The sequence below is a fragment of the Passer montanus genome, unplaced genomic scaffold (genome assembly GCF_014805655.1).
Source record: "Passer montanus isolate IOZ18808 unplaced genomic scaffold, ASM1480565v1 scaffold53, whole genome shotgun sequence".
NCBI lineage: Eukaryota > Metazoa > Chordata > Aves > Passeriformes > Passeridae > Passer > Passer montanus.
In genome coordinates this window covers 937,103-956,923 of record NW_024370263.1, presented here as the reverse complement: position 1 = coordinate 956,923, position 19,821 = coordinate 937,103, and the positions used below count along the sequence as shown (strand labels likewise).

The 19,821-nt window shown below is 39.9% G+C and overlaps 1 protein-coding gene across 1 annotated transcript in view; it reads left to right on the top strand.

The window, feature by feature from the left end:
* Positions 1-19,821, top strand: part of PPIL2 (peptidylprolyl isomerase like 2) — a 67,983-nt gene that overhangs the window by 8,347 nt on the left and 39,815 nt on the right. Inside the window, exons 6-10 of the mRNA XM_039724491.1 lie at positions 6,253-6,304; positions 8,466-8,557; positions 10,016-10,105; positions 18,588-18,663; positions 19,455-19,615. Coding sequence (XP_039580425.1) covers positions 6,253-6,304; positions 8,466-8,557; positions 10,016-10,105; positions 18,588-18,663; positions 19,455-19,615 — 471 coding nt within the window. The remainder of the gene's footprint in view (positions 1-6,252; positions 6,305-8,465; positions 8,558-10,015; positions 10,106-18,587; positions 18,664-19,454; positions 19,616-19,821) is intronic.

The following is a 19,821-nucleotide window of genomic DNA, read 5'->3' as shown; positions in this document are numbered from 1 at the left end:
GGCTGCTGCTCAAATGCCCAGAATCCACTTTGGACGAGATGAACTCTTCAATATGCGTCAACTGAGCCGTGTCGTCTTACCTCACTGGCCTCAGAAATTATTAGCTTTTAGTCAACAGTCTAAATGAGTTAATATTTGACTAGTGATCATAAATTTTCAAGGTCCCTGGATAGAAACATATGAGGACATGGTTTCTGCCCTGAGGAATGACCACGAAGTCACGTGTCATAACGAAATGGTCATAAAACACAGGGGCGATCAAGGGGATGAAAATCCCTCTGAGTTGTATCCTGACAGATAACTCTTTCTTTTGGTGGGTTTTCTGAAAATTTCCCTCTCTCCTTTGTTGCTGACAAACATGGATGGCTGGTTCTTTCTTACCCAGAGGTGTTTGTGTGTTTTACAGTAGTGCACCCAGCACTACTAAGAGTTAGTAGCATTTATCTCTCCTAAAAAGGGGATTTATTTTTCAATTCTCTGTATCTTTGGGAAACAGTGAGGGCAAAGAAGATGAGATTTGCTTCTACTTACTGTTCAAGTGCTTTATCAAAAAAAGACATTTAAAACCCTGCAGTGTCATGAGTCACTGGCCAAGCTGCTGTTCCTCCTTCACACCTTGCTGACTGTGGTGGTGGTGGGCAGCGTTTGGTTCAGTAACCCACCTCTGGGCACAGGCAGATAAAGGGGTCTACCATTATTTCTAATGCATTATGTCCCTTACAGCAAAAAAGTATTTACATCTAGGTTTTACAGACTGAACAGATGGTCTCTTCTTTTCCTTTTCTGTGTTTTGGTGTAAGTGTGCACATTGGATGGGATTTTGTGACTGTGACACTTGAAAAACTAGCAGCTGTGAAGCGCTCTAGCCTTAAATGAGATGCAGCATGAGGTTTCCCACAGATCTTTACTTGCCTGTTTTTCACTAAAATTGGAGACTAGATTTTTGGTGCTTCTGCAAAGCTTTATTTTCCTTGAGCTGTGCTGTTTTTGGCTGTGGATCTCTGGATTGGTAGACTTTTGACTGCATTAAGACTGCAGGTTTGATCATGCAATGCAGCTACATGTCTTTTTCTCATGGTAATTTCTGTTAATGTGCTCTTTGATAGAGCAGTATTATTGCTGGTATCTGTGAACCATGTGTGTTTTCAAGCCTATCTTTATGGTTCTCTGGACAAGGCTTTGGTGACCATATGGTGTCAGTTTGATTAACTTTTAAATATGTAAATACAGTGGTTTAGAAGTGTGTAATGAAGGATCTTCTATGTCCATTTCCATTCTAGCTCAGCAGTACATGAAGACTGCTGTTAAACAGCAGCTTCATCCAAGAATGTGAATTGAGGGTATCTTTTTAGCATTAGGTAGGCAGCTGTGGTAAATATTGAGCATTTTTTTGTTGAATTAAACATAGAAATGATACCTGGAATTGTGAGACTGTTCAATTTGGCCTCTTGCTTGCTGAGCCCAAATTTTTCGTGGAGAGTTAAACTACATATAGATGGCTTATTTTGTTAAAACAGTGCTGCTGTTTCCAGTTGCAAACCCAAATTTTGGCTTGAGGATTTCCAATGCCCTTTATTGTAATTAAATCCATTTACCAAATCTGAAATAAGTAACATTATACATGGAATTATTCCAGTACTATTCATTGAACTCATGCCCTCATTTTTGGGGAAGATTTTATAGCAAGGAAAATTGTAAGAGGGCTTCTTAAAACGGGAAGTTGTATTTAAGGTTTATATGTAACAGGTCTCATCTTTAAAGGAACCAAGGAATGTAATACAAGATTCATTTGCTGTTGCTAAGCTGAGTTTGGTGCTTGGTAGGCAACACTGCATTTCAATATTAGTATTTGTTCTGCCTTTCTCTTCTGCTTGGGGTAGCTCTGTGCTTCTTGTTTTGGTGGAATGAAAAACCATCAAATGGCCATGCAAGCTCTGAATTATTTTTGACCTCATGTTATCAGCCAGTTCAGATGTGACAGGGTAATTTTTCCCCATGTAGTGCGTTGGTCCTGGCTGGACCCCAGGCAAAGCCCCTCTCTCACTGCCCTTCTCAACTGAACAGGGGAGAGAAAATGTCACTGGGGGTTCATGGGTTGAGATAAGGGCCAGGAGAGATTTTTTTTCCTAGATATGTTATCCCAGCTGCCTTACCCCATTTCTGATTGTCCCAGCCTTGGCCGGCAGCAAGTCCATCCTGGAGTCAGCTGGACACAGCAGAAGCTTCCAGCAGCTTCTCACAGAAACCACCCCTGTAGCCCCCCATGACCAAAACCTGGCCACAAAACCCCAACCCCAGCTTCCCTGGATTATTGTGTGTTCCTGACAGAGGCCATTCAGTGTGTCTGGTCAGGGGGTTCAATTCCCAAGTGCTGAACATTTGAACACTTACTCAGTTGTTGGTAGGGTGGGAAAGTCTGTCTTTACTAAACTCAGCTTTTGCCGCACGTCACCAACTCTGCCCATGTGTGGGCAGAGAATCAGTGGAGCCCTTTTTGATTGCTTTTCAGGCTGGTGCATATCCAACAGGCTCAGAGCCTTATTAACAAAGGAACGTGCAGCCACAGACCAAAGAGATCCAGCCAGTGTAACTAATTGCTGCGTGGGGATTGTAGGTCATATCTGCATGAGACACGCAGCGATGACAGAGAATGATTTAATTGGAAACAATCGGCGTGTTCCACCCGCGAGCTGCCACAGTGCCCCACTGACCTCCGTGGCGTCACCACCTCTGCCCGGGTAGCCGTGAAGGATGCTGCCCTTTGGGATCCCGCAGGAGCCAGTGCTGTCAGCTGACAGATCAGAGCACGCGGGGCGCTGGGGCTGCTCGCTGCCACAGGAAAGTAGGTCATGGCCAAAAGTAGCCTTGGCTGCCTTTGTGGAAGTGTGCCTGTGAGAGAGGAGTCAGCTGAGAAAAGAGCTCGCACGGTTTTAGCGTTTGTTTTTTTTTTTTAGCCCTTCCTTGCTGTGGAGCAGCTGGCACTACGTGCCATGAAATGCGTCTGCTTTCCAGTATTTCTGCATAAAATATTTTTAGAAGGGAATATGCGGCTCTTGTTTCTGCTTCAGGGAAGTGGCAGATGCTTGTGGCCTTTTCATTGTCATTAGGAATTTAGAATTTAATTAGATCAACTGTTTTTAATAAACACTTTTTTTCCCTCTTGCTTTCTTAACTGGAGCGTGGCTGAAACTGGATGGTGGGTGTGTGTCAGGGAAACTCAGGTTGAAAATAATTTTGAACTTGAGCTATGTATGCAATATTTGTTCTCTCTTTAGCATTATTAATAATAAAAATACATAAAAACAAGTACTTTAACTCATTTTAGGATTCATTCACTCCTGCTGTCTCTTCCCCTGAAGATTGGTGCCCATTTGTGGCGTAACGGTCATTTCCATGGCAACAAACTGTGTGATGGTGCTTGGAAAGCTCTGACTTCTGATGGAGAATAAATAAAAGGAGATTCACCCACATGCAAGATAATCCTGTTTTCATGTGAAATGAAGAACTTGAGAGGAAAAAAAATGATATTATACAGTTTGCCTCTATCCTGTCCTTTTACAGTTTCCTGGGTAATGTGTAGGTGTTTCAAAACTAAACCTCCTGGAAGTCCTGGCTGTGGACTCCCTCCTCTGTGGCTGCTCTGTGTGCAGTTGGCAGATCCTGTAGCCTGGTCTTGGGCACTGAGCAATCCTTTGTAGCACATCATCATCTGGTTTTGCTGTTCTGAGGCTCCAAAGATTTTCTTTGACAAAACACTAAATCCCCCTCTTACCTTGCCATGCAAGCTGAAGGAGCTGCTCCAAAGGGCATGAGGTGACATGCCAAGGTCACCTCTTCAAGAGAGGCCTGATAGAAGTCCAGCCTGTGGCCATAAAAGTTTGTAATATTCATACAGCACTTCACTAGGGTTGTCACTCCAGGCAGTATTTCAACTCCTGTATGACAATCACTGTTATTTTATTTACTTTCGTCACAAGACTGGTCTCTGTGGGGATCAGATCCAGCACGAGCAGCTGATGCACCATGAGTAACTGAGGCTGAAAAATAACCTTTTTCCGTGTTATGGAAAGATATGACCTGAAATACCATACTGTTTCCCTGGGCATGGAGTGAGAGTCCAAGGACTTGACAGCAGATGAAAAGTGCACTGCAGCTTTTGCTACCTTTAAAGTCTGCACAGCAGTTTAGTCTGTCTTTTCTGTGAATTTTCTGTCAAGGTATAAATCTGAATCTTCAGTCACACAGACCTGTTTCCATTTTTCTTTCAAGATGCTCATGTGTTTCAGGCATAGCTCAGATCTGCCAGGAGGATAATTTAAGGACCTTTCTTGAAATTATCAATGTTTCCAGTGGCTGTATTTCTAAAGAAGCTTTTTCTGAAACATTATTTTTGGGCTGTTGCACAACATGTGCACAGATGGATGCTGTTTTGTGTTAATAGTTGTTTAGGTTGAACAGATCTGTCCAGGATCAGATGTTCATTTTGGCAACTCTGCAGTTCCCCTACTACTTCTTTGATAAATTTGTTCTTTTAAGAAGATAAATAAATAAATAAACTCTGCATTCACTTAGTAATTTCAGACTGCCATTGCCTTTGTTGTCCTTCTTTGTACCCCAGCAGTGGGCAGATATTGGAGTGGTTTGTGTGGTTTTTTTTGAGAATCCACTTAAGGAAAAGCAGTGGTACTGGTCTTCATCACATCATTAAATATAACCGACCCTGGCCTCTTTTTTCCCTTCCCATCTTATTCCTACTACCTCTCATTGCTCTTCCTGCTGATGAGTTAGAGAGATGGGTACCTTTCTGCAGCAATGAGCCTGCTTGTTGGTTGAGAGCAACTTGAGAAGCGCCTTCCTATAAACGAATGAGTCCAGCTGTCATAACATGTACTCTGTAAAGCAGAATATGAATTTTGATTAGGCACAGAAAGCCCACTAACTTAGTTTCACACTTTATTGTTTCTTGCCATCATGATTGAAGCAGCAGTGTTGGCACCAGGGCTGGCAGATCTCTACTTGTAGCTGTTTATAAAGAGCTGTCTGTGTTATAAAAACCTCCCTAATCTCTTCAGGTGTGTGTTTTGAGAAGAGAACTGATTGTTTCTTTTAAAAGGCCTGTGCTGTGTGTGCTTTTAAGAATCCATTTGGCTGTGAAACTGTCTCTGACAGCTGATACAATCAAAGGCTTTGTTTTTTAGAAGTCTCAGCTCCCTACTCAGCCTTGCAGCTTGTTTCATCTCCAGCTGGGTGCCACAGTCAAGCACTGCCTGACCATCCCAGTGGGCTGTGCTGGTGAGGTCACCCAGGTTGTGATGTGTCCTGTCTTGCCAGTGATGTACCCAAATCACACACTGATCCCATGGGATGGCTGGGGGCCTGGCATGTTACTGAAGGCTCAGTTATTTTGGGTGTGTGTGCAGCTTCCATGTCTGAGGGAAGGCTGCAGGACAGGAGCAGCCTGATTGTCCAGAAATGTTTGCCAGCCCCACAACTCTTGTCTTCCCATGTCAGAAAGCCCTTCCAGAGAGAGGGCAGCAGAAGAATGCCATAGACATGCTTTGATGAACTGTGGGAAAGCAGGAGTAGCTTAGTTTGCAGTGTCCTCTCCAGAGCTGGAGAACACTGTCCCAGCCTTGGCTGTCACCTCGGTTCCCTGTTCAGTGGAATTGTTACCTGGGGGTTAAGTGGCTGAAAATCCCTCCTGGGAACTCCCTTTGTTACCCCAGGTGCCTCCAGAGAACTTGTGCCTCCATTTCTCTTTTTTATTGTGGCTGTCATGTGAGCTCTGCTGCACGTTTCCTGAGTAAAAGGAAAAGTACAGTTATTTCAGAAAAGGCATCAAGCTTGATTGCCAAAATGGTTTGCTGACTTTATGACTTTCATCAGAGGTCCCTGCTGAATTGTCCCTTCTGATCAGTGGCAATGATCTTTGCCTCTTAGCTTTTCATGCCAGCTCCCCGTTCAGTCTGTGCTGAGAGTTGTGCAACTCCTTGAACTGATTCCCCATGGTTAGCACCATCCTGTGTCAAACAGAGCCCTGTAAACAAATGTATCCCAGTTCTCAGGCTCCCTGAGCCTTGTTTTTGTGGCCTGTGACTTGAATTCCCAGGATTCTGATAATTCAGACAACCTGCAATAGATTATCAATAAATTATGTACTCTTGAAGTTGTAACAGTGATGTTACAGTTTCCTTTTATTTCCATGGTTACATTCTGTTGTGATTAATCTTTTTAATGCTTTATTTTCTTTAGAAACTAGATGCCAAATCACTTATAAAGCTGAATTTTGCTAAAAACAGTGAAGGTAAGTGCAGTCATTTTCTGTGATGGTGTTTTGTTGGGTTTTTTTCCTTAATGAGTGCTTTAATAAATTCTGGTTTGTCTTACTCATGGTGAACTTAAGTAGTTTGTGTTCTCTATCATGTTTTTTTTGAGTAGAATAATTGCTTCTTGTGAGTGATATGTTTACCTTCAAAGTTCCATTTCTGTTTTTCTTTACACTGGGGAGCTGTAAATTATTCAGCAATTTCACTTTACTATAGCTGCTACTGCACTAAGGTACTGTTTACTTTAAGGAAAGAATCAGAAAAAGTGGAATTTCTGTAATGTTATCTTATTTCCAACTTGCCTGTGGCAATATTTGCTGTTCACTTGGTTTTGAACAGCTTTTTGTTTATAAAAGGGATTAGACTTAAATAAACACGTGGGATTTTATGAATAGAAGCACACAAGACAGCTGCCTCGAGTTTTATTTTTGCAAGATATAAAATCAGCCTCCTAAGAGAGCATGGTAGCAACACAAGAGAAAAGTGGAGATGAATTTATCTTCTACAAAGCAGATAATGATTTCTTTGAAATGAAAATGGCTTAGGTTAGGTGGGAATAAAATTCTGGAGTGTCTGTCTCCTTATCTTACCAAAATCTATGGATTACAAGTTCTTTTCTGTAGCTGATGGATTTCTTCTGTGCCTTGTGTTCCATCTGTCTCAAGAGCAGGGTGTTAAAAATTGATCAATAGTCAGTGTGGCCACGGCTTTTGAAAGATACCACGACATTGTGCTTTCCCTAAAGAAGTCCAGCTCACAATGCTGGGGTGGAATGACAACAGCCATAGGGTGTTAGAAGCCTTTTCCTTAAATAGATTCATTCTGTGTCATTAACCAATCAAGGGAAAATGCAACAAAAGACAAAAATTAAATGTTGCATTTCTGTCTGTCAACAAGTTTTCTCTAAACATGGAATGGTTGTAGGATCCTCTCTGTTCACACATAAATGTGATATAAAAGATTTGGGCATTACAGTTTCTCACATTTAGTGATCAATTATGGGTTGAGTCCTTTCTATCCAGATCATCATGTGTGTGCCCTCAGCAGTTGTGCTTTTCCTAGGACTGGGAATAGGGTGACTTGTTCTTTTGTTCAAAACTGGAACAAGGCCTCACATTTTACCAGTGTGTTTATGTATCCAGCACTTGGGCACTTGCAAAAATCCCTTTCTAAACTTCTTGAGTTTCAGTCCCTTGTGGCAATGGCTTTCCTCCAGCCCTGGTGACACTAACACGTGTCCTCATTGATTGTGCAGGGGGGCAGAGCTGCCTCTGGTGGCACAGGGAGGGGTCAGTCTCTGCAGGTGTTTGTCTCCCCTGTCCCCACAGGTGCTGAGAGCAGCCTGTTCTGGCCTCCCTGCTGGTTTTGATTTTCAAATGGTAATTAAGAAAAAAAGAACTAAATAGGCCCAACTTATTTAAAAAATCTCACCCAAACCCCCAGGTCTAGCAAACTGATCAGGTATTAATAACCTTCTTCTAGCTGCTTTCTGTTGAGGTTATCCAGACTTTTTTTTCCTCCTGTCTTGCCTCCCATCAGTTTGCTTGCTGTTGACTTGCTTAATATTTATGCTGACCCTCCTGGGAAAATTCACAGCTTGATTAGAGCAGAAGCTGGGTTCCTTACTGAGTAACGTGCTCAGATTTAATGGCATTCTGCTTGCCACATTTGAATACAAAATGCTCTCCTCTGCTTCAAGCACAACAGCCGTTGTGTGTGTTTCTGTAGGCTATAAGCTAAACTTTTATTCCTGGGAACAAGAGTGATACAGAGCAATGGACACACTACAAGGTTCATGTTTTCAATAGATCTTTGATTACAATAGTAACAATTACATTGTGGTATTTCATAAATATCAAGCAAGTTGGACAAAGTTCTGTGTTAGGAAATTGAAGGCAGTAGATTTCAAAACTGCATTGTCCTTGCTTGGTTTTTAGCTCTCCTAACTGTTACTTTTTCTAGCACTTTTTCTGTCACTGTAAAATCAAAATATTATTAAAACACCATTAAATACCCACTGAAGTGGGTATTTTATATTAAAAATTAATGTAAATATCATCCACAGAAATTAGGGAAATTAGGTATTTCAAAACAGTTGCAGGTCTTCATGTGCAATGTATGCTTTTTCCCCTCTGTCAGGCAAGTACCACTGTCCAGTGCTGTTTACTGTATTTACCAATAACTCCCATATTGTGGCCATCAAGACTACTGGAAATGTGTTTGCCTATGAGGTAGGTTCTCTGTTGCATTTCATTATTAATATTTTGTACTTGATGTATTTCAGTCAAAATCACAAAATGTTTTAGAAAGACAAGTAAATTTTTTTCTTGTTTTACAGCCAGGGAAATTAAAGGACAGGAGATAGACTGACTTCATAAAGTGTTGTCCATCTTTAGCCTTCAAAATAGGAACAATTTTAGAATATGAATTAAATTGTATTTCTAAAACCTTTTCAAGTTAATCTGCATGTACTGAATCTTGTGTTTCAAAATTAGTAGCTTTTATATGCTTCTCAGTTGAATTAATAGATAAATTTTCTGTTGTCTTCCTTCTGATACAGTGTCATCACAAAAACACAAATTGACTCATTTCTATTCATATCAGTGAATAAAAAAGAGCATTTTAGCTGGAGCTGGAGGAATAGGTGAAAGAATGCCTTAATGGACACTTAAACTGCATTTTTATTCGTGTTTTGTGAACATTTATGTAAACCCAAGTGGAATTTTAATCATGACTTCTTTGCATAGTCCTTACTGTAAAAGCAAGATTTATTTATTTTTTCAGTAGCAAATAAATCCTTCAATTAATGAATCCATATCCAGTATTGTAAAAAGTGAACACTGGAACATCTTTTTGAATTCTGATGGGATATTCAGATACTGAGGGAGGAGCAGAGTGAAACCATTGCAATCAAGGAAGAGGTTGGATTCATCATGGTTTTGAAAACTTGCTCTGATGTAGTGGAGCTGTCCTTTCCTGTGACAGCAGTCTAGATCAGGTTAAAATAGAAAGTATTTTCTGTTCTTTCTGCAAGCAGGATTCTTTGCCTGCAGGGGTTACCAGGCAAGGATGAATTTAAGAGTGGTCTTTGTTAAACCCTGATCAGTACTGCAGAACTCTTCCTCTCTTTGCTGCAATTTGCAATTCTGAGCTTCCAGAATGGGCTGTGCCCGGAGGGTTTGTGGCCCATGTGGTACCACATGGAATAATTGCAGTTACTGGTTTGTTATAAGCATGCAATTAATTTATGGACTTCTGGAGGTTCTGGGACATTATCACTGCCTCTGAGAACAGAGGACATTTGGGTAAATAAGATAGATTATGGGGTTTTCTGCAGGTAAGAGCTTAGAAAACTGAAAGCAAGATTTATTTTTTTTTAACTTTGGCAGTACTTTTATGATTAATTTGGTTTGAATGATAGACATAACTATGGAATGGAGACTGCAAGGTTCTTCTTAAAAAACAACCCAGCAAACCACACAAAACTGTTAAGTTTTGTAGGGATGGGAGCCAAAAGCTTCTCATTTGTTAAAGCCCCCATTGAGAATATTGCAGCTGCCATTTGAGAATGAGAGTGAAATTGTTTTCTTTATGATTTGGTCTTCAGCATTTTATTGATATCACCTCTTTACTTGTAATAGTTATACACAAGAATCAGATTGTTGATATCTGTGTCTTTTGCCTGTTAGGCAGTTGAGCAGCTGAACATAAAACCAAAGAGCTACAAGGATCTCCTGACAGATGAGCCCTTCACTCGGCAAGACATCGTCACGCTGCAGGTGAACTTTTCTCTGCTACACCTTATCCCACACAGGGTTTTATTTTGCAGAGGGTGAAATGCTGCTGTGTACACTCTTCTAGCAGGAAACCAGAGTAGCTGAACAGAGAAACTTCACTGTATTGTCTTTGTTGTCCAGATGAGCCACAAAGATTCTATGTGACACAATCTGGATGAGTAGTAACACGTCTGTGGTATCAAAAGAAACAATGTTTAGAATGTAAAGTATTTAAACTTTTAGGAATTTGACATGTTACATTAAGACTGAAGTGGATTGTGCATCCTATTCTTCCAAATAGATATACAAGAGTCAAAGGTTCAGAAAGGTATTTTCCATGGAATGTTTCTCTAAATGTAGAGTAAGGCAGCAAATCAGAGACTTTCTCTAATTGCTTGTTTGGAATGTTTTGTTTCTTAGTAGATACCAATGTTGGTTCCTTGCTGATTTTAAGAAAATCAAAACCTAAATTAAAAGAGCATTGTGAATTTTACAGTGTAAAGATAGTTATTTACAGATGAAGTTTAGCATCAAAAGATCTAAAACTTTTGTTTAAAAGTAGGTGCTTTGAAGCTTACATAATTTCAAAACGGGGGGAAAAAGATTCCTGGTTCATTATTATTGAAATCATGGGTTAGTATGCATCTCATGAACACTTAATTGCCACTAGCCAAGACCAATACAGTCTAATTCAAATAGAAGAATATTTTTCATTTATGTCTAAATTTAAATAAAGTGTTACCCTTCTTCCCTACTCCCCAGTGCTTAACAGCATGTTTTTAAATATTTTTCCTCTGTTCCTTTGGGCTTGTTGGTGTTTAAGCTAATGCAACAAAGTAAAATGTTTTTATTCCAATGGATGCAAAAAATACAGCTTTTTTTCTGATTGAAAGCTCCCAACAGGATGTTATTTCTGTCTAACTGCATGGTTTATAATGGATTTGGAAAAGTAAAAAAAGACAAGTGTCTAAAAATGTGTCTGTGCACCCATATGGAAAACCAAGTTATTTTGAACAAACAATTGAAATGTGCAGTCACTAAAAAATATTTTGGTGTGTTTTGTAGGATTGGAATTGAATGTATGTATAAAAAGTGTGTTCTTGTTACTTGCCTAGCTTTGATTTTTCACAGCTGCTCTATTCTAAATCTCAAAGTGCAACATCTAAAAATTTAGTTGTTCCCTATGTGAGTTTTTATCAGTATTTTTCATCTTCATTCTTGACATGTTGCATTCCTGTCTTGCTTGGAGGAATATGTCTAATATGAAACTGAGTAGATTCTGATAGTTGTGCAGTCCAAGGTCACAGCCACACCTGCCCTGCACCTCTCCCACCTCCATTTAGGGTGGCATTCATAATGTGAGAGTAGATTTCATCCTCTTGAGTATGAAGTTCATTGTGGATGGGTGTTAACTGCTGCAGTGTACAGTCTTGTGCTACATTCAATGCTTTTCTTAAATAAGTTTAGAAATAGCAAGGACACCCCCATCTTGCAATTGGACTGCAAGAGATTTGACCATCTGAATGCTGTTGACCAGATACAGTTTGACCTTTTACCAGATCAGTTTATACATATTTTTAACAGTCTAAAATGGCTTCAGGCTGTTGAAGGAGAAGTAGGAGCCATTGGCTGCCCTGCACAACACCCACTGCAAAGCTGCACGTAGAGCTTGATTCCTCCTATTCAAATTCTGCCCTACCCTGGTTTGCTTTGTTGAGGCCAGGATTCAGCCTGAAGAGGCATGACTAGCCTGGGTTTTAGAATTGCTTAAGTAGATGTGGTAGAGAAATGAGTTGTTACTTTCTCAGAGTGTTTTCTTCATATCAATTATTGAAAGACAGAGCAATGTCTCCTCTATGAGCTCTCTTGTTGACAACACTGCAGGCGGCGTGGTGGCTTCAGGCTTCACACTGCCAAGCTCCACCACCTGTGGCTCTGTTTCTTAGCCAGAGTTCATGACTGCAATCTGTTGTGTTTCAGCTCTACCCCAATTCCTCCTTCTCTTAAAAACCTGTCAGTTCTGTGTTGAAATTTATCACTTTGTTGTTTTCTCATTCCCCCATGTAAATTGAGTGCTGTGGTATCCAAGAGAGCTGGAATTGAGACTGAGTTGGTATCACTGACCCTGCTGTTTGGCAAAAAAATAGATATAAAGGAAGTTGCTATAAAAAACATTCTTTGCTTTGCAAATAACAGCTGAATAGGGCTGTCTGTAAAAGCCATGTTCAGCAATAGAAAATAGCATTTCCAGAGGCTGACTGAGTGTCCTAGGAAGCAGAGGGGGTACCTGTGTTTGGAAGTGAAATACAACGTGATAAGTGGAAATTGTGTATGATGTATGTTTACAGATTATTTGTATGATCAGATTTTTCCTTATTGATACATAAAGGACAAGCCTACGTCTGCGTGGATTTTACCAGAATAGTAATTGACCTCAAACTTGGCTTCTCTCTCCTAACATATATAAATAAAAACAAAACAAGAAAGATTTGCTCTTTTCAGAGGAGGCAGAATTGCATAATATGCCTTTCCTGTTCTTGGTGCTAAGCATTATTCCAGCACAAGTTGTAATCCACCCTGTTATCTTTTCTGCTAAGCACCATCTCATCTGGTTGCTTTGAATCTAGTAGCAGTTATTTATGTGCTATTTACTTGACCAAAAGGACAACTTTTTTTTTTTTTTTTTTTTAATTCTAGACTAAAAAAAGCAGAATCACAACTTCAGTTGTTAATAATACTGTGTTAGGTCTATGATGTGCTTCTCTTTTAAAGGAATCCGCAGTGCTTCCTACACATAGTCCATATACAGCAATTACTTTTTCCCCTGTTGAAATGCAAATGTCCTGGGGTGGAGCATGGCAGTTTTTCATCAGCATATGGCCATATTATCCAGCCAGTCAGGGCAGGAGGTAAAGAGTAATACCATATCCTGGTGTGCAAGACACAGTAGCAATACTGGAATGGAGCTATTCAGGTGGAAGATGTCATGGATTCTAGTTTAGGATTTTGCTGATGATGACAGAAATGCACATGACATTATTCCATATGGTACCCTCCCTAGATACAGCACTCCCAGTATGACTGGGTTTTTAGACTGTAGCTCTTTACACTAAAGTTTAAATTTCCTTGTCTTAGCTTTGTGATCTTGCTACAAACTCAAGTCAAGTTTTCCATCTTCTGCAGTGCAGGTCTTATAGTTTTCTAAGGTTCTCTCTCCTTATCATTATTTCAGATAATTTCTCTCCCATCTGTACTGGTTGATGTCTCTTTTAAATAGAATTTGCTGTTGCATGTTGTCTATGTTTCTCAACTTTAAACCCACTTACATTCTTTTCCTTGATGATGATCAGCTCAGCCTAACTCAGCATCCCTTGAAATGTCATGAGTGTGTTCCCAGCTGACAAACAACTTGAGTACTGTAGGATTAATTAGTTACTCTTAATGGGAAAGGCAGGATGTAGAGCACTTGGAGATCTGGGGGACAGGGTGTGTGTAATGGAAAAGCTGATATTGTTAACACTTGTTTGCAGTGTTCTTACCTCCCTCTTCTGCTTGGTACATTGCTGTTCACCATTTCAATTGGTTCACCATTTTGCAATTGGTTTCAAGGTAGGACTGAGCACAGCTTTTGAAACAATAGTGCATTAGACCTCAATTCAGATCTAGGTAGTTCTTCCAGTCCTATGTTTTACAGGTTTGCAGCTAGTATTTAGTCTAAATGTTTAATCTAAATTGAGATTATCTTCCAAGTAAATCTTTGGGGGATTTACTGCTAGATCTCAATGTCTTCTGTCAAGTCTTTATGACAAAATCTGGTAGAAATTACTGTTAATTAGTCTGAATGTAAATTCCATGTGTTTTTCAATCCTATATTATGCAAATTATTCTTTGTGTAATAATGTGGAACTTAATGATGAGCACATAAATACCTGCATTCCCTCTTATAAGACCAGGCAGGCTGAAGCAAGTGTCTGCCCCAGCTCAAGGAGGAGAGAGGAGCAGGGTCAGGTAGTGCTTTAATGCTTTGCTGGATACAGTATGGACTTCCCATCCCAGCAAGTGTGAGAGGTCCTGAGGAGAGGAAAGTAAGAATGCTGAAATACCCAGCTTTCACATCCCCTTTGACAGCACCCTGTCCATTTATCATCCTCCACAGTGACTCTGTTCACAAACAAGAGACAAACTTCAGTTTGTGAGGATGCAGCAGAAATTACTCCTGCTCTGGAAACTCTTCAAAGCTACTGCTGAGCTGTGTGCTGGCAGGGGATTTAATGAGAAATGTGGCTGTGCTCAGTGGCAGTGCTGCAGGTGACGCAGAGGCACACGTGGGGGTTCCTCCTTGCCTAAGGAATGGCAATAAAGCCCTGCCCTGCTGTGCCAGGGGTAGCAGGCACAGTGCTCTGGTGGCAGCCTGCAGAGAGCCTTCCCTGGTAGATGCAGGCTAGCAAATGCATCTTTGCACTGCAGAAATGGAGGGGGGAAGAGAGGAAAACACCAAGTCTGGGTAAATGCTAACAGGTTTGCTGCTGTTAAAGGGGAAAAAAGCCTCGTAGTGTTATGTGCTTCCTTCTGTCAGTTTTATTGTTTCTATATAACCTAATCAGCTGTGGACAAGACATGGCTCCCAACAAGCTGTTAAACACTGCTGACATTTGTGGCAGGAAGCACAGCTAATGAGCAGAACTGGGGGTAGCTGAGCTGCACACTGTTAATTGATATTTCACTCCTCAGCTATTCCTCATTTGCTCTTTGCATGACAGAAGGTCAGAGCAGATTTCCTCACGGTTGTGGGTGAGGTCTCTGTGAGGGAGAATCCTGCACCAATGGACGTGCAGAGTAGCAGGTAAAAAGTGGGACATGGTTGGCATGTGAGGCTGACAGTCCTGAGCATAATTAGGGATGCAGCATGGCCAACCAAATGGTGAGAGAAATCAGAACTCAAAGAAATCACACAGTCTAAACCTGCTGGTTTTAACCTGCTTTTTGGGGGCTTCTATGTGGTGCATGAGTAACAGAGTTCAAGCTGTTTCCCTAAGTAGGTAAAACCAGAAAATGACTAGGAAAAAACAAGTGGAATAAAACTTGAGATTACCTGTTTTCAGAGCTCACCTTTCAGGAAAACATTAAAAACGAGATTTTTAATAGTGATGATAGTTAGCAACCCTTTGAAGTCTATAACTGTGCTAGTAATTTGCTAAACGTAAGTTTATGGTTTGTAACCTTAATAAGAAAAACCCTGAGACTGCCAGCCATGGTGTTTTGTGTACATATTTTTCAACATGCTAAGGCAAACAAAAGTAGGCCATGGTTCATCTTCCTTTCTGGTTTCTGTGCACTTAACAGAACTTATTTCTTTAGGTCTTTGGGCTCCAGGCCTTAATCTTAACAGGATTGGGAACATCCCCATGAGTCCAGCCTTTGTCTGACCAGGAGAGTCAATTAACTCATTAGAGCTTGAGGCTTTGACAATGTGTGTCTGTCTGCCCATCTCTGTGGCATCTTGTTTGGACTGCTCTGATTCTGTGCCCAGTAGCTGTCATGGATGCAATGAGAGGAGCTTGGCAGGCTAATTATTAGTGTTTAGACAGTTTTCTTCCTGAAGTGATATGTCTAAAGACTTAGAAAATTTTCATAATGTTACCTTTAAAAAATGTGTATCTTGTGTTGTAGGGCTCAGTACCACCAGTAAGGAAATGGTTTGTGTCTTCTGCAGCACAGGTTGGACTAGGCAGATGTGTTTCTCCTCTTGGGTGCAGGTAGAAGGAACAGAAGCAGGTGTCTTGTGTTTGACTTAGTATTCACTGCAGTATTTTCACAGTATGCTAATTCTGATTCACACTAACTCTAATGAAACTAATTATAATAGAACTTCTCTTAGTATATCAAGATGCAATATTTTACAGGCAGGAATAAACATGTCCTAGGGATCCTGTACAAGATGACACTCAAATTTCAATTTGAGGATCTAGTTTTGAGGAGCTATTCTACTGACAGAAGGAAATCTCTTCTAGGGTAGGAGTGTGAGTTGTCCCCCTTCTCAAAGTGTGCTGAGACTCTTGCTTTGCAGAATCAGGAATACGAGGGACAACACTGTGAACCAAACCTTTGTGAAGGTTTCCATTGAAAGAGATGGCCCACGTGGTTGTGATGGACAGAGGACCTGAGTTTGGGACCCTGGATCTGGGATTTGGAGTTCACATCTGCCAGAGGGCAGGTGGACAGCTGGGCTGCAAGGGGAGGGAGCTGCCCCATGGCCTCTGCTGTCCTGCACACAGTAATAGCTGCACTGCCAAAGAGGGGGCTGCTGGTGATTTGGAGAGCCCAGAGAAATCCCCTGCAAGAAGAGGCTGTCAGCATTTTGCTGGAGTTGCTCAATGCCTGTGATTAGGCTGGTTAAGCCACATAGATATTTGAATGGACTGTGGCTGTTAAACAGTGTGAACTAATCTGATTTGTGGTGCCCTGAGCACAAGGCCCTGGGTTTTGTAAGGCACTGGCAGCCGTGATGTCCTTTATTTATTTTTAAACAATCAATAAGTCAATAAATGAAGGTGCTTTATTTAGAGGAACATCATGAAGGTGTTTTCTGTTTCATTTTTACTGCTGCCTTCCCTCCTGTCTGTGAAAAATTGGTTTCAGGAGTCAGTCTTGCCCTTCACCTTTGTCATGAACTGCAGACATGGATTGCTATAAATCTATTATTTCTATTAATATTAATACACAGATTTCTTTTTTCCCTTTCCTGAAAGGGTAAGCAGTCCTTCCTTCCTTCACCTTTTGAGGTAGTACATTTGTGTGCAGAGCAATGATTGCAGTCTTGGAAAGCTGCAGCTCATGATTGCTGCAGAGTATTTCAGAGTGAAAATGTCTTGTGAAAACACACAAAGTTCTTTCTCCAGATTTTCTCCATGCATCTTGTTGACTGTCAGAAAGCAGGGCTCAAAATCATCTCTATTCACATATATAAATATGTATGTAAGGTAATAAATAGTACCTCTGAGTTCTGGTGTCAGAGGAAACAAAAATTACTAAAAACCAGATTGCAATTTCCTATTTTTTCCTTGTTTTATTTAAAGATTGTCTGTTTCTAAAACAAAACCTTAAAGATGTAACTTTTTGGGGCAGTTTTTTTGTCTCAATGAAGACCTGTTGGAGGGATATAGTGGGACAGAAAACAATAGAAAATTGTTATCTGGTGATTAGGAAAGGGGACAGCAGAAAGCCAGGAGGTCTCATTAAGGTGCAGAATTACACAGCTTGATTTCATAAATGTGTTTTGGTTTTACTACCAGCAATAAAACTAAAAATGCACTCTCTGGTGGAAGCATACCATTTCAGGGATGAATGAAAGGCATAATTAGATCCTTTTATAAATTGTGGAGCTAGCAGCTCTGCTTGTATTAAGCATTACTTCTGCCAGAGATGAAATTGTCAAACTTTTTGTCAACCATGGTGGTCTGAGAAGCTTTGTTAAATTTTTTATGATAATGTATTTATTACTGTTCATGTTAGGTCATAGTTTTTTGCATAATATGTTGCATTATTTTTATCCTGAACTAGAAAACATTGCATATTATTTTGTTAGTATGGTATTTTAAAGTTTGAATTGTTTTCTGTGAGATAGACTTTCCGTTTGTGACTGGGTGTCCTGGGCTGGTGTTTTGACCTTTCTGTGCTGCAGAGGAGCTTGAGGAGAAAGCCTTGAAGTCATTGTAAGGAGAGGATTAAAGACTGTTTAATAATAGTATGAAGTAACCTAGATCACCAGTGGGCATTCCTTGTCCCACTCTCTCTAACAAAAGGTCAGAGTTCTGCAGAAAGTTGCCTAGAGATAGCATAAAGGATCACAGTTAATGGACTGTGTGGTTTTGCTATTTTCCACCAGTGGTCACTAAATTGAATTTTCATAATAGCTTTTTTCTTTTCTTTTTTTTTTTTTTTCATAATTTTTAAACATAGTTCTGTAAGGACTAGTAAAAAAAAAACCAAAAAACAACTGTCAGTACAGTTCTTACTGCAGAGACTTGCTCTGAGGTTTTTGTATTTTGAGATGCATTGCAAAAGTTCACAGAGCATGTGCAAATCAGGCCTAGGATTATAAATAGCAGGATAGCTGATGTGCTTTTGCATAGATCTTAGACCACAGCTCAGAACAAAGGGGATTGCATTATTCTTCCTTCTCTAGGATAGGGGAGACTCAGCTGAGTTCTGGTCGTAACTTCTGTAGGTGATAAATGTGTAATATTGTGTTTGGAACTGAATTGCAGATCCCTGAGGAGTCTGCTGTGAACTGACTCGTTGCTGATGTTGGTTGGGGTTGATTGCTTTATATTTTTTTCATCTTTCTGTGGTTTGGGGAGTATGGAAGTTACTCTGTCTCCCTGTTTATTTATTATGGTGTCTGCCCTTCAGTCTAGTCTGTTGCTTGGAATATGTGCCTACTAAGGTCTCTGATATTAGTTTTTTAAATTATTTTTATTTTCAGGATCCAACAAACCTGGATAAGTTCAATGTCTCAAACTTCTTTCATGTTAAGAACAACATAAAAATAATTGATCCAGGTAAGGATGAATTGAAGGTAGGCTGAGAAAACACCAACCCAAACATGCAAAGTCTGAAGATGATTCCGTGCAGTTGACTCAGTTTTCTGGAAGGACATCTCTCAGTGCTTAGCTTATTATGCTCATATCTGAGTTTTGGGTTTTTAAAATCTACTGTTGTGCAAGCAAGCATCTCTTTTATTTACCCAATCAGAATAAGTGAGTATTATCTCAGATATTGAATATCTAATACCCAGCAAATAATAAGCATACCAAGACAGAGGATGAGTTAAACTTGTTAAAATTAAATATTAAATTAAAATATTAACTAAATCAAATTCCACAGTCCAGTCCAGCAACCTTCTTCCCCTACTGTCACATTAAATATCTGATCCTGGGATTTGTGTATCACAGGCCTGGCCATTAAATGAAGAGATGAAGGAGAGAAGTTTATATTGTACCCAACTGTATTTTGTCTTTATTGTTCTATAAAAATTTTACAAGACTTGAGTGGACTTAGATGATTTCTAGTGGTTACAAGTAAATTTTCATGATAGTTGGCTTGGGTTTTTGTTTTTCTTGTACATCATATTGGCATTTATTGTGCTATATGTTGGGTTTCACTGTCATTAGTGTTATGCTATTTGTCACTGTGTCTGGAGGAATATATATAGTTGCTAGACCTCTTATTAAAAAACAAAGTAGTATTAATAGCTGGAAAATTTTTGTGTAATTAGTTATGTAATAAACTGAAGGAGAACAAAATACAATGTTTCTTTCAATTCTGAGTGATTTAACTTTGTCTTACCTAGATGAAGAAAAAGCAAAATCAGATCCATCTTACTATTTGAAAAATACAAATACAGAGACCCGAGAGACTTTACTGGAGCTTTATAAGGAATTCAAAGGTGATGATATTTTAGCAGCTACTATGAAGGCTCCTGAAAAGAAGAAAGTGGATAAGCTGAATGCAGTAAGTTGATTTAATTTGTAGTTTGGTACTGATTGACTTCTTCAAGAATGGTAATAGTTGTTTTTCTTCTTAGAGGCCGTATTGCAATATAAACAGGCACTGCTCCTTCTGTTTCCTCTCACACAGAAATTTGTCATAGATTAAAAAATCAGATTCATATCAGGATTCCTTAGACATGCTCTGTATGTGCCAGTGAGTTTCTATTT